General features: G+C 36.5%; 1 protein-coding gene across 2 annotated transcripts in view; it reads right to left on the bottom strand.

The window, feature by feature from the left end:
• Positions 1-15,717, bottom strand: part of LOC105225801 (dopamine receptor 1) — a 109,185-nt gene that overhangs the window by 35,142 nt on the left and 58,326 nt on the right. For both annotated transcript variants that reach the window (XM_029550003.2, XM_011204433.3), the window contains exon 4: positions 1,837-1,966. In XM_029550003.2, the coding sequence (XP_029405863.1) occupies positions 1,837-1,966 (130 nt within the window). The remainder of the gene's footprint in view (positions 1-1,836; positions 1,967-15,717) is intronic.

Genomic DNA, 15,717 nt, shown 5'->3' with positions numbered 1-15,717 from the left:
CAATATTTAATCATTTAATATTCAGTTATTGAATTCATTCATTCATTGTGAAAATCGGTATCGGTGACCGCCTCATTCTGGGTCTATTTGCCAAACACGCGACGGTGTTGGTTGTTTGGCTTCAATTCTTGTACGAGTTGAGCTTTATAAACCCACTAATAAAGATCCTTTCGCAACACCTGCAATGAAAAGAAGGAATATACTTGTAGTTCTAATGCAGATGGACTCATTTGGATCTTTATCGAAACTCAGTTCCAAAGCATCAATTACAACTTCTTACGGCATTATGAGGGTGCTCAATATTCATTATGGCTCGAATTAACTTCTCTGCAGACCGATTATATCGAACCATTATTTTGGTAATGATTTAACACAAATTGCAAACGTTGATGCGAAGTAAGTCTGATCTTTATTAAAAATTAAATTGCTTAGTAAAGAGATTCAATTGTATTTGTTTAGGTTTTTTGCAGTCTAGTTTGATATCAGAAAATAGGGAACAGTCTGCTATTGTCCACCTATCTCTCATATGTCATATGTATGTGTAAATATATTTCCTCCAGATCGACACTTTTCACATTTTCCGGTTAATTTATTTTCGCATAGTATAATTTGGTACCAAAACAGATTCCTTTTCATCGAACATATTTTTATTAGTGTCCTTGTATTTAACTTATATTGTATATTTCTGATATTCAATAATCCTTAATAAATTATTATTCTCAGCTTTTGCCGTACCATTAGTAAAACTGGTTCTAAAAGTAGTATTAAGTTTGCCTTAAGTCACACAGGATTGAAACTTGGGACCCTACTGAAAAAAGTCACGATATACCACATTTTTAGATGCCATAAATCCATCAAATTAGTGAGGCTTAAATCGGAACTTTTAATATTTTCAGGCAATATGCCCAAACATGCTCTACAAAAAATACCATTTTAGTCATTTTGTGCATAGTAGAATCGCTCAGAGTGTCGAAGGTGCGCCACAGCTTTAGGAGGGACAATGTGAAGTGGAGACTATACAACCGTGCATACAACACTTGAGTCTTTGAGGCATATTGTTGTTTATTTATAGTTTGCCTAGATTGCTTTGCTGCAACAACCTGACCGCACCCCGCCCTACACACCGGCACATTTGAAAAATCAATAACCGAAAGCCAAAAATAGGATAGGATTGTTATACATGAATGCTCGCTGGTGCTCTGCCCCGCACCTTCTCCATCACCACTATTTTCAGCATCAGCTCAGTGTCACCATTCGCGTCATCATGCTGCATGCTGCTGTTATTGTTGTTATTGTACCCATACCACATTTTATGCGCCTAGAAAGTGTGCTGGACGTTTAATGGTGTGGGCTCTACTGTCAATTATTCAATCAATTTTCCACTGTATTAAAATGCTATACGTGTATGTGTGCTTCCGGACTACTGTATATGTTTGCTTTTATTTGTGTCACAGCGCCTGCCTTCGAAGGTTCTCTGCACCACATTTCCACTTGATCCAATAATACATTGCTCCTGTTATTGCCACTCTGTGTCATACCGACACCACCACCATCCACATCCATACATACATATGAAAAATAACAGTTGCACCTTCAGCCGGACACTAGCAGTGGTGTCCTTATGGGCTAGCTAGCTTAGTTGGCGGCACTTTCAACTGGCAATCCATTTTTGTAATTTTTAACACCTTCGTCACTGTGTTGTTGGTTTTTGTTGTTGGACTTACTTAAAGGTCTTTTTGATGGCGCATATCGGTCATGTATAAATCATATACATCCTGTATTCCTGCAAATCTACACACACACTCTCTCACACAGATGCCACCGCCGGCCACTTACCTGAGTGGATCCTTTATGTGTATATAGCGGTCCATTGAGATGGCGCATAAATTCAAAATGGACGCCGTTGAGCACATCACATCGAAAGCGACCCAAGTATCACAAAATTGCGCGCCGAAAATCCAATAACCTGCAAAACCAAAGAGTGGACATTTTATTATTCTTTTTAAGTTTGAGAGAGGGCATTGCATTTACTTAATTAATATGAATGTATATAGTTTGATACTTATCTTTACTAATTAAATAGAAAGTGCTCAATTAATAGAGTACAATATTTGTCAGAATAGTTCTTAGCGGTATTTCTCTTGACATTTTAAACACATTTTGTGTTCCTTTTGTAACTAACGGCAAAAAATAACATCTAGATACCTTCTCAATTATAAACACGTTAACTTCGGCTGCACCGAAGCTATAACACTCTTCACAAATAAAAAAGTTTTCACATAGAACTTGATTTTTTTATGTTAGTTTTTATGGCAGCTATGACCTAAAGTGATCCTCGCCGAATTTTGTGACGATACCTCGTCAAATCTTGATTCCGATTGTTCAGTTTGTATGGCAGCTATACGCTGTAGTAGTCCGATAACGGCGGTTCCGACAAATGAGCATATAAAAAAAGACGATTTCAAAAGCTATTTCACATACATACATATATACAGACGGAGAAATATTACTAAATTGACTCAGCTCAGCGCATCGTAATGTTGGGTAGTCGAAAAAGTATTTTCGTATTTTGTCAATAGATGTCGTTATAGTCGTTAATTAACCAAAAATAAATTCGCGGAAATTGAAAAAAAGTTACGGTTGTTCAAAAATGAGTAAAAATAATGAAGAAATTCGCTATATTTTGAAATTTTTGTACAAAAAAAGGAAGAATGCCACACAAGACACCAATAAAATTTCTGAAGTTTACGGAGACGATGTTGTACCAGTTCTTGCAGCACAACAATGGTTCGCTCGCTTCCGTTCTGGAAATTTCGATATGAATGATGCACCTTACTTTGGTCGATTAAATTATGGAAAAGATTGACCAGCACCATAATGTGCGAAAAAATCATGGTCTAAGCGTGGCGAAGCTCAACAAATGGTTTGCAAAGCCAGTATTGACGTCTCGAAAGGTTATGCTGAGTGTTTGGTGGGATTGGAAAGGAATCATCCACTATGAGCTGCTGCACCCCGTTCGAACGATTGATTCTACATTTTACTGTCAACAACAGATGAGATTGAAGAAAGCAATAAAAAAACCGCCAGAACTGCTCAACAGAAAGGGCTTCGTTTCCCATCATGGCAACGCTAGACCACACACATCTTTGATGACTCGGAAAAAAACTGGGAGAGCTTGGATGAGAAGTTTTAAAGCATCCACCACATAGCCCTGACCTTGCAACATCGGACCACCATTTCTTTCGGTCAATGCAGAACTCCCTTATTGAGTAAAGTTGACTTCAACAAAAACTTGTGAAAATTACTTGTCGCAGTTTTTCGCCGAGAAACCGGATCAGTTTTACACTGATGAAATAATGTCTCTAGCGGAAACATGGAAAAAAGTGGTCGATCAAAATGATACATACTTGATTTATTCAAGTTCATTATAAATATTGAAAAAGATGAGTTCAAGTTTGATTAGAAGTACGAAAGGATTTTTTCGACTACTTAATATCATAAAATTAGACACTTGTTTGAAAAAGTTGTTGCTGGATTACATATAAAAATTTTTAGTTTAAACAATTACAACTCTCAACGATATGTTTTCGGTTCGTTATATATTAGAACTTTAAGAGACTATATGAAACCCCTAACTATGTATATTTTCTTAGCTTTTCAATGAGAAATACATTGAATTTGATCGACGTATTTTTCATAAACAAAAAGTAGATTTTTATAAGAAAATATTTTTTTTCCAGTTTGGAACTATATTTTTTGAAAAATGTACAGTGCGCACAATTAATTTTTAACCTCCAACATCCACGCTCAGTGCGATTGTCAGCACTTTATTTCTGTGAAGCATGTTTAAACATTCATGCAGAGTGGACGTTCAAAGCCTAGCCGAGCAAACAATTGATTTCGATGTTTGCTTTCAATCAGGTAATTTAATATGTCATAAGATTTGGCTTCTCACAAAAAAATATTTGGCTGTGTCCTAAATGGTAAAAGAATAGTTAAGAAGAGCTAAGTTTGGGTATAACCGAACATTTCATACTTTTGCAACTTGCAACGATTAAAGCCGTCGAAGTGCCTTCAGGGGTCTAGGGCGAGATTTTATAGTAGTACATTCTAAGCAGAAATATACAACGTTATAAGTAAAACACGTGGGAGAGCGTATTAAAATAACTCACATATTGGCTGATGTATGAGGTATAAAGATAATGGAAGTGATAACCCGATTCAAACCATTTTTTATACACAAAGATACTATTAAATATTAGTAAAGGATTCCCCCCAAATTACAGTCCAATATCTCACAAATCGGCCGATATTTTCGGTAAAAATCAACTATAGGTACGGGGGTGTACTTATTCGCTACCCAGGGACTTGAACAAATTCGTTGGATTTGAAAATTCAAAATTCTTTTATCCATCCTGTGCCAAATGACAGCCTTATATCTTACTTTAGTTCTTAGATAATGGCGTTTTGTGGGCATGGCAGATGTCCAATTACGCATGCCGTCCCACAGTTCTTTATACCAAGTTGCTAATGAGTGCTCTCAGAGAGCATTAGTGCGAGTAGAGAACCATTTAGCTGTCGGTTGTGATTGTAGCTTCTCGACGTCATATCTTTCCTGTATTTGTTGACGGAAATTTCATGAAGATACTTCCATTTTTACTCAAGTTACAGCTTACACGGATGGACGGCCAGACAGACATTCACACGGATTTCAACTCGTCTCATCATCCTGACCATTTGTAAATAAATCTATATCCATCTCACTTAGTGTTACATATAACCGGTAGGTGAACAAAACTATTATAACCTATTTAGCACTAATTTGGGCAATGAACCCTGTCGAAATCTACTCAGGAAAACCTCATGTTCTGCCGAAATGTTTGGTTCACAAGACTAACAAGATTATCGTGGACCAGAATTTTCTATTAAAGCCAACCTCGCCATGAGCAATCCGTTCGTTACCACAGTGTCATCGCAAATTAGCCTTACACGGTAGCCTCATTAGTGCCGATATTAATTTGCATCCTTAAAGTCCTTGAAATGAGTTTCACTTAAAATGTTGACCCGAGGGGCTCCGAAGAGGGCAAAGTTTAAACACGAACACAAAGCTTTTTTAAACAAGTTGATAAATGCGCTTAAAACGGAAATAAATTAACCAATAAAGACCAAGGTAAACAATACCGTTATATCATTAAGGCAGGGTGTGTGTATGTGTGTGGTACACATATGCAATTACGTGCGCTCATTTGAATGACAAAGCACTTGCACTCGCCACAGACGGGCAGCCAGTTAAGAAGGATATTTGCAATTCATTGACGGAGTAGAAGAAAAAGCTTGTAAAAAGCTTGTTGATGTTTCGCAAAAGCAAAAAAAAAATCAGCAACAGGGTGTAGTAGAAAAGAAAAGCAACAACAATCAGTGAAAGTGGCCGGTCCTAGTTGTCGCATGGAGCTTCGCCTTATACCCATATAATCGAATTTTGACCCTTTATCATGCACTTGTGCTATACACCGGCATGAATGTGAAAAGTAATAGGAGGAATAATGGAAAGTGGAAAGAATATGCATGAATATAGAAATTCTTTGGTGGTAAATGTAATAAATGACTTCCTTATATGAGCATGATGACAAAATAAGCTGGCTTGTGAAAATAAACAGGAGTTTATGTCCTTGCGCCGGTAATCGAAAGGTGAAAGTAAATACACACATGCATCCCTAAGTGTGTTGATCTGTACTTGCACAAGAGCTCTGCGTGGGGCTGAGAGTAAACAGTTTGCGCTGGCCCACTGGTTGCAACGCTATGCATATGTTCATGTATATATTGGAATATGCACATAAGTACACATTGTGTGGTCCTTATTATATTTGCATAAGCTTTGCAATAATATCGTCGACGGTGTGTGAATGCAGGAGAGACAGGTCTTTTAGTACGTAGCTGCATGGACTTTACACGCACAGCCGGCCCTTCCCACTCGTATATGAAAATTTAATATGATAAATAAGGAAGGACTAAGTTTGGGCGTAACCAAACATTTTATACTTCCGCAATTTGCAAAGAACAAAGCCGAGAAAATGATTTTTGGAATTGGACAATTTTCTGATTACAAATGTTGCGCAGGCCTTCCAAAAATCATTACGCGGCGAAATCGTGAAAGAATTGCAAGTGTATTTATTATCCAACATACAAATATTATAAGTAATTGACTCTCTTAGTTACCTTACTAAATTTAGCTTCATGTCCGAGACATTTATTTTAAAATCAACTAAATTAACTAAAATGATATAAATGTGCTACAAAATCAAGCAGATAGGCTATATTTATTATAAGGGTAATAGTCGGCGCACTCGCGAAGTCGTAGGCAATTTCATCTAAATATCTTGGGACCAAAATTAACACCAACAACAATGTCAGTCTCGAAAACTAACTCAAAATAACTCTTAGTACATAGTTTATGAAGAAATAATTTTAACATTTTTTCGTGCTTTAAATTTCAACCTTCAATAACTTTAACAAAAAAAAAAGAATTTTGACGAAATATTTATATCACAGGGTATGAGTCTGAGGACCGTAATTCCATTCCTAATGAACTGCTAATTTTCAAAATCGGAGATTTTTTGAAATTTTAATGGACCACTTGGCGTGGTTTGACCAAAAAGTATAAATTGTCACAGATGATAAGTAGAAGTGATTGTAATCCGATTTTGTCCACTTTTACAATGCACATATGTATGCCAAGAAGTAGTCGAGTCAGTTGTACCTGAGATATGGGATTGCCATGCTCCACTATTGTCATTGGCTTCTGAGAAAAGAATTTAAAGCTGGTGGTCTTATTTCACTTAGTTTCACCTTCTCTGAAGAAATACGAAAAGATTGGTCCATAACAAGTTTGGTTAGTATAGCGTTAGGAGGGTGCGAAATTTTTTGATTAAACCCATGAAAGGGTGGGTCCTCTTGCATCAAATTTCATCAACATATCTAAATTTTTACTCAAGTTATCGCGTGCACTGTGAGCCGCTGATACAAACAAATGTTCGTTGAATAAAACTGTTACACTCTATTGCAACATGTTGCGAGAGTATAAACATGTTTGAAAAGCCTTAAATACTTATACGTGTTTGAGTCCTGACGTAAACCAACATTTGCGTATAAGCCACTTACCGTTGGCGCACGAGCTGAGTAACGGGTTGTTTGCACTTTCGTCACACTCTACTGAAGATGGTGGTATTGGTGCTCATGCAAAGGATGTGGTTCTAGGTGATGATGGTCAAGACGGTCTAGATGTGAGCAGTTTGTGGTTGCATTAGTTGGGTATTTACGTTTTTGCTATTGCTTCGCCGGTGGTTTCCTTAACAGCAATTTTGTGTGAGAAAGTTTCTTCTTCTTGAGAAACATCAAGCATTTTATATGAAAAAGCTCCTCCTCATTTTGTGGCAAGTTCCAAAAATATATTTGGTTGTACGTACATATGGGACCCACAACTTTGGGTATTTTTGGTTTCTCTCAAAGTTGTTGGTTTTCGCTTGCATTGAGTTGTTTTTTACATATAAAAAGACGTTCATAATTATGGAATTGTTCAAGTGCATAATATGTGTAGACCATGAGGCAATGAAATGATCAGATGTCAAAAAGATATTATGGAAATACTGCAAAAAATTGTTTTCAAGAAATGAGCAAATATTGCAATGATAGTCGTGAAGCTTGTGTTGTAGTATTCTGGATATATTTTCTCTTCGTATGAAGCTTGAAGGTTTAGAAGGTGACAAAATATAAAAATCGGATGCTTTTGTTTTTCTTTGTTGTGTGCCGGTCGTGCAGAAATTATATTGAAATAATAGTTTCTTAGAAATTTTATATATTTTACTCAATATTTATTCCCAGGAGGTCAAAAATAAACTTAATTTTAGCTAACTTCAGTTGTTAAGTATAGATCAGATAATTTTTAGTAGATTTATAAGTTTTATGTTTTGTCACAAATTAAATTTCTGAACGCATCCATACGTTTGACAACCATTGGATGATTTGAGATAGTGAATTGACAGGAGAATTGGACCTGACTTAGGTCGTCGCAGTCACTCAAATGTGCGAAAGGCTGCCTCTAGCTAGCCGCACTGATGAAAAGAGACAAATCAAGAAAATAGTCGTATTTCTATGTCAGAATTGTGTGCGTGGGCGAGTGACAATGAAGTAGGTATGCGTAGAACACGACGAATGGCATTGTTTGGCGCTACACATATTATACAGGACAATTTCAATCAACTTGGAATTTCCCTGCTTCGCGCAAGGACAATTATACGCCGCGTGTTCACCCGTTATCTTTGTTTAGTTTTACATCAAAAAATGAACATACTTTTTGCTCTATCCCGGTAGTGTGGTAAATTTTACTCCCAACGAGCTGATTCAATTTACACAGTTTATCAGAAAGTTTTAAAATGATTATTAGACTATATTATAAGTGTGTGTTTTGTCAAGACCAAATTGGAACCTTAGCCAGTTTCTCAGGAAAACTCTAATTTTTTTGTTTACGAAATACTTTGTGTGGGTTTTAATTTTATTTTATACAGAAGATTGACTCCTTTGTCTCTCAATTAAGCAGCATTTACAAGTATACACATATGCATTTAATAATAAGAGTGAGATGGTTGTTTGAATTTCAAAGGGAATAAATCTTGCCTCTTCCTCTGCTTAACCGGGCGGGTACTGCATCCAATACTTTCAGAGCTGGAGTGTTTTCGTCCATTGGGACAACATGACTTTTTATAGACACATAAAAACCATTTGAATACATATGGAGCTTACAAAAAATTACAGAAAAAGTGAAATTTTAGGAAATATTACTTTCATTGTCCTTTCTGGGCTTTAAATGAGAAAATATGCGAATGAAGCTCTAACATTTTAAAACGCCGTTTTTCTCCCATTCCTCGTAAGTCCTTAAGATTACAAAGAATGGGAGAAACACTTGTAGCTGACATTCTCGTATCCACATACTTATTAGGGTGGTCGTTATTGCCCAAACACGCCCCCTGACGTTTCAGTTTTTGCTCCTAAACCAAGGATCCAACGTAAGCAAGCTCTTTATTTTCAAATTAAATCGTGACACCGTCATTTTATTATACTCTCGCAACAAAGTTGCTAAAGAGAGAATTATAGTTTTGTTCACATAAACGGTTTGTTTGTAAGTCTTAAAACTAAAAGAGTCAGATTATAGGGTTATATTATCGACCAAAGTGATCAGGTGACGAGTAGAGTTAAAATCCGGATGTCTGTCTGTCCGTCCGTCCGTCTGCCCGTCCGTACCGTCAGTCTGTGCAAGCTGTAACTTGAGTAAAAATTGAGATATCATGATGAAAACTTGTACACGTATTTCTTGGCTCCATAAGAAGGCCAAGTTCGAGATGGGCAAAATCCGGCCCACTGCCACTCCGCCCACAAAATGGCGGAAACCGAAAACACATAAAGTGTCATAACTAAGCCATAAATACAAGATATTAAAGTGAAATTTGACACAAAGGATCGCATTTAAGGGAGGGGCAATATTTGGACGGTATTTTTTTTGGAAAAGTGGCGTCGGCCCCGTCGCTCTCTCACCTTCTAAGTTTTTTTTGTAACATATCTCGAAACTACTATAGCCTATTGTCAACCAAACTCTATAGAGTCGTTTCCTTCCGACATTTCCCCATATACAGTTCAAAAATGGAAGAAATCGGATAATAACCACGCCACCTCCCATACAAAGGTTATGTTGAAAATCACTAAAAGTGCGTTAAGCGACTAACACAAAAACGTCAGAAAACACACTTTACGGAGCGGAATGGCAGAAGGAAGCTGCACACCCAGGCTTTTTTTTAAAAAATTGAAAAATTGGCGTGGGCGTCGCCCACTTCTATGGACGCAAAAAGCATATCTCAGGAACTACTCTTACCGATTTCAATGAAATTCGGTATATAATGTTTTTCTTACAGAACACCCTGATGACATGTACGAAATATGGGTGAAAATCGGTTCACAACCACGCCTTCTTCCAATACAACGCTATTTTGAATTCCATCTGATGCCTTCTCTGTATAATATATACATTAGGAGACCAATGATGAATAGCGGAATAAAACTTTACACATATACGTATTTGAGCTGTGAGGTCTCCCTTGTGGAAAATTGTCGTGATCGGACTATAGCTTTTTTCAAGGTCCCTGATATCGAACACGAAGCACACAGTGCCTAACCCTAACCTAACCTAATTTTTCACCGAAAATATCGTGTAAATCTCTCAGAATTTAATTCTAATTAATTTTTACAGCAAAATAAAAAATATGTAAACTTACGTATATAAAATCTAGATTATCACTTTATCATGCGAGAGTATAAAATGTTCGTGACACCCGAACCTTATCCCTTCCTTACTTGTTACTCTTTTAATTTTATTTCATTATAAAAAAAAAAAAAAAAAAAAAAATTTTAACCTTTTGCAATAAATTTTTTATCTCGGACCATAAATCTGCAACTTTGAAACAGTGACATTTTATGACAAAATATTCTATTTACAAACAAGATATGGCTTGCAAGAAAAAACGTTAACTCTGGCTGCACTGAAAAAAATAACAGCTTTCATAGGCACATTTTTATTAGGGTATAAAAATATCCTTTTTTGCTTTTGATCGACCAATTTAAATGGCTGCTATATGTTACTGAACGATCTTAAAAATTTAAATAAAAATAAAAAAGATAAGAACTTAATTTTGATCGATCAGTTTGTGTGACAGCTATGTACCTTAATTATTCGACATCGGCGGTTCATATGTATGAGCAGCTTCTTGGTGAAAAAAGAACGATTACAAAATTTGGACTCGATATATATCGTCACCTGAAATGCAAAATAACGTATCATCAAAAATCCGAAATTGAGTGTCTTGTTGATTAGGCTTTCTTTACTACTTCAAATTACTTACTTAATATTACATATGTTCAACATTTTCAGGTTCTGCGCTCAGATATAACCAGTAGTAACCAATATTAAAATTTTTTTGCACTCTTGTTTCATTTTTATTGCGCGTGTTCATTCACGCCACTGTAAATTTTTTGAAAATGTTGTTACGTTAATTTGCATTTCAGGTGACGATATGTATATTTTGTATATGATCTCCGACGTTTCAGTTTGGTATTACGAAAACTATGGAAAACTGATTCTTATTCAGAGTATAACAAAGAGCTTGTTTACCTTGGAGCCATGTGTTTAAGGCGAAAACTGAAATTTTTGGAGGCGTTTGCCAAAAAAAACAATGAAAATTGAAATTATAGACACCCTAATATACGTAAAATATATTTTGTATTTGTCTGTACAAATAAAGATATAAAAGTGTTGCTTACATTTGCCAAACTTTCTCACGTACATACAAGTATGTATCTGTTGATATAAAACAAAGTTTGGTCGTTTTGTTTTATCTTCTTCACTAAATGGTGCAACTTTGTTATAAATAAGTTCTTCTTTCGGCACGTATCTTCTTTTACAATCTCACCCTTACAGAAAAAAACTACCACTCGAACACTCGAACAAACAACTCTTGAATATCAAAGAATATTGTTTTTAAGTTTTTTTCATATACGTGTGCATTTCATTTCATAAATAATCAAGGTACCAATAAAACAATGATTATCTCATACTAACATACTGCTGTGAGCAAAAAATAGTACAACTTTTTAACTTAAATTTCGAGTGAAAATTCATTCGTCGAAATGGTACGAGTGTTAATAATATCTGTGAAAAATGTCAGATCCAATTAATCATTAGTGTTTAGTGTACGCTTGTCTTTCTGAAGTACATAAGGTGCATTAGGCCGTAAAAATGAAATTATTCAAATTATTCAAAGAGGGTCAGGAACGCGTTGACGACGAACCATGCCCAGTACGCCCAATAAAATAAAAGAATTGGTGCTTGAGGATCAACGATTAACAGCCACAGATCTTACTGGTATCGTTGAAAAATCGGAACGATCAATGAAAATCATTTTGAAAGATCATTTGGGCCTAAGAAACGTGAAAATAAATCACGGGGGGGGGGGGGCCCCCCCCCTTGGTTCCAAATCAAGATTTTTTTTTTTTCGAAATATCATATAAATGTAACTTCGAGTTCTCAGATATGGGGGGGGGGGGGGTGGGGGGGGGGAACGAGGCGTCATTGATGTTTCTCATTCTCATATGACCTATAAACAACAGTCTTTAATCTTCATTTGAGTTCCCTTACAGCGAAACAACGTATATGTCACCCGACGATCAATATTTTATCCCCATATAAACAATTATGTAGAAGATTGGCAGCGTTATTTCCATTGATTGTGTGTTGCTATGGCTAAAAATCCCACCTGCTCAATTGATCTTAGAATCTGTTCTTATGGATATGGGTTATCCTTTGAGATCTTGTATGCTTATACTAGCATTACCAGAAATCTCAATAAATCAGTACCTGATCATTGAACATGCACGTTCAGATTTTCCGCCCCAACTACTAAGCTATTTTTTCTTTCTTTTTTTGTTTTTTGTTTCCTAACGAAATATAGAACAGTATTCTAGTTAGGGTTAGCTCGAGTTAGACATAAGGGTTACGAAACAGCTGTAATATTAATTAAAAATTCACAATATTTATTAAAATGTCCTAATTTGTTATAAAAGTCGTCTGTTTTTTGCTATGATTTGCAAACGTTTTTATATTCTTGCAACCAGTTGGGTAGTCGAACAAGTAACTTTCGTACTTTTTCCATAGATGTCGTTGTCCAAAGTCAAGTGAATATCACGCAAGCCACCAATGCAATCTCCTTAACCATTTATACTAAACAACCAATTTTACTGAGTCAAATCCTATGAGAACTTATACCGACTGTGTAAAAATGGAAGAAATCAGAGAATAACCCCGCTCACTCCCCATATACCAGTACGGTTAAAAACTACTACTACTAGCAATGGATTTCGACAAAATTTAGTACGTGGCATTGCTTTTACATTCTTATGTCACATTATAAAAACGGAATCGGACAACAACCACGCCTACTTGCCATATAGCACAATTTTAAATTCCACTTGATTCTTGCGGTATTTTCGCTAGTTGGCGGTTTTATTCGTCGCATCGGGTCATGCTATACCTTTTTGGAAAGCTCATTTCACTCGCTAACACGTGTTTGATTGATTGTCGTTTCTTTTAAGTCGTTCGTAAGTTATAGCGTTGCAAACATGGAGCAAAATAAAGTGAAAATACGTCATATTTTACAGTACTACTACGATAAAGGCAAAAATGCATCTCAAGCCGATACAGTTTCCATTTCCACCGCACAACGATGGTTTCAACGTTTTCGTTCTGTTTAGAAGTGGTCGAAGATGCGCCACGCTCCGGAATTGGTCGAAAGAGACCGGCCTAGAAGCAGCCGGAGCATCGGTAAAGAGCTGGGCATGCATGAGTCATCAAAAATTCATTTCAATTTCAATAAAAAAAAATTCAATAAAAATACCGCAAGACTTTTTTGACAACCCAATATTAAGATTTTCGAACATCCGCCTGATTTTCCTCTATATGATTGGTTTTACACTTTAAAGTATTTCCCTCGCTTTGGTTCTTGCAAGTTGCAAGAGTATAAAATGTTCGGTTGTACCCGAACTTGGCCCTTCCTTACTTGTTTGCTCTTCTTGGTGTCAAAATCAGCGATAACAATCTGATAAACTTCTTTTCTGAAAAACAGAAGGCGCTAAACCGGAGTGGCACAGGTAGATTTGGTGTGGATTAGACTCAAATCACCCTGGTGTCCAGAACAACAAGTGCCATTTTGATATTGCGATATTGAGACAATATACTTAACGCCCTAAATCTTATGATTAGATGTCGGTCGGAAAATTACATAACGCGCACTCCTGCCAGTGTAATGATGGATGGACGACGGAGCTGATGGAACATATAGACGATTTGACATTCTGAACAATGGATGACGAAATGTCCACCAGAATTATGTTTACGTGTAACAGTCTGTTAAATAGAATAACTTGGCGACCTACACTCTCATCAGACCATCTGTCCAAAACAATCTCTATCCAAAAAATCTCCGATTTTATTTTTGTGGACAACCACATCACATTAACTTTAGTAAAGCTAACTGGGTCGGTGTCTCTTTGTACGTCGTTCATCGGTCCGTAATTAGTACCTCAAGTTTTGAGATGTCGATCAGAAATGCTTCACTCATTCCTTTCTAACTAAAAAACTACTCATTTGTCAGAATAGTCGATATTGAGAATACTAACTGACCGATCGGATTGAAATGTTTCTATGAAAAAATTTATGACGAAATTTTGTACGGATTATTATCTAAAGCATCGATATAATTTCCGAAGATTGTTTAGATTGGACTTCTATAGCATATACATAGCTTGTTTGGAAAACTTTTGTACTTGGCGATAAATCTTCATTAAAGAGTGGTGTAGTTTATTGTCGAAGGCATCGCTTTGGTCTCCCAACATACTGCTCAGATCAGACCAATATAGTAAAATCAAGATAAAGACCTGATACATACTACAAAAGTTACATTAAGAAGTAGTTGACAGCCGCATATGCTGAGTACCAATATTATAATAGTTTACATATAATTCTCGCAGACAACAGAATCGCAGCAAAATTAGAAGAGGAATGCGCTAAATTTGTTATTGTTTCATTTGCGCAATTAAATACATTTCATAGCAATAGTTTGTTTGCAACAAAGATAATGAAATTTTGTTGTGGTTGTTTTCCAACCAACCTCTTTTTCTATCAAACCACGAGGACACACTGATTCACGTACAGTTATGCTAGCTAGCTCGACTTAGAACCAAGTAGACATTTGTGGTTGTATGTACGAGTATGCATGAAAATACTTGCATAAGTTGCATACTTATTATTTCTCTGTTCTGTTTACTTTCCCTCTGAATTTATTGTTGCTTTTGCGATTTTCCGCTGCTGCTTTCCGTTGCTCATTTGCATTGCACAAATTGCGGAAATTTCCCATGCAAAACATTGCCATCACCACTGCAGCCGTTGTTGTTGTTGCTATCGCTGTGGTGTGGTGGTTCGCTGATGCTGCTGACATTGATTGCCGAGACAGGGGCGAGGGAAAAGTGGCTGCATAAGTGAATTGTGCTGCGGCAAGTCGGCTGTGGATCTGAGTGACTGTGTGGCCGCATGCAACGTGGGCTCATTCTGTCAACGTCAACTGCTTCCCTTTCGCTTTCAGCGCTACGCCACATTATGCGACAGATGCATAAACTGAAATATGGTTAATGCGCACACATATGTATGTATGATTTGGTATATCTATGCTCACTGTACACAGGTATGTATGTGGATTAAACGCCCTTATCCTTGGGAGTTCGCGGGAAAGTATGAAATACTTGAACTTTTGCCGAGTTGCTTTTCAGAAATTCGCTTACCTGGGTTCCGTTGGAATTTATTGTTGCTATTAACATGAAGTGCAAATAATTTTTTGTTGCCCTTAGGGCGCCCATTTGCGCTTTGGAGTGATATTAGGAAAGTAATAAATATTTATGCCATTTTTCACATCTTTTGACTTCTCATAACTGAGAAATTGAACACCTGAGTACAAGCGAATCGATGAAATATATATGTATACTCGTACAAGTATATTGCATGTGTATAAATATTAACGTCTTTTTAAACTCATTAACAATTTGTTGTGGTGAATATATATACAGATTTTG

This window comes from Bactrocera dorsalis, chromosome 2 (assembly GCF_023373825.1).
Source record: "Bactrocera dorsalis isolate Fly_Bdor chromosome 2, ASM2337382v1, whole genome shotgun sequence".
Taxonomy (NCBI): domain Eukaryota; kingdom Metazoa; phylum Arthropoda; class Insecta; order Diptera; family Tephritidae; genus Bactrocera; species Bactrocera dorsalis.
This window is presented reverse-complemented; position numbering and strand designations above follow the sequence as displayed.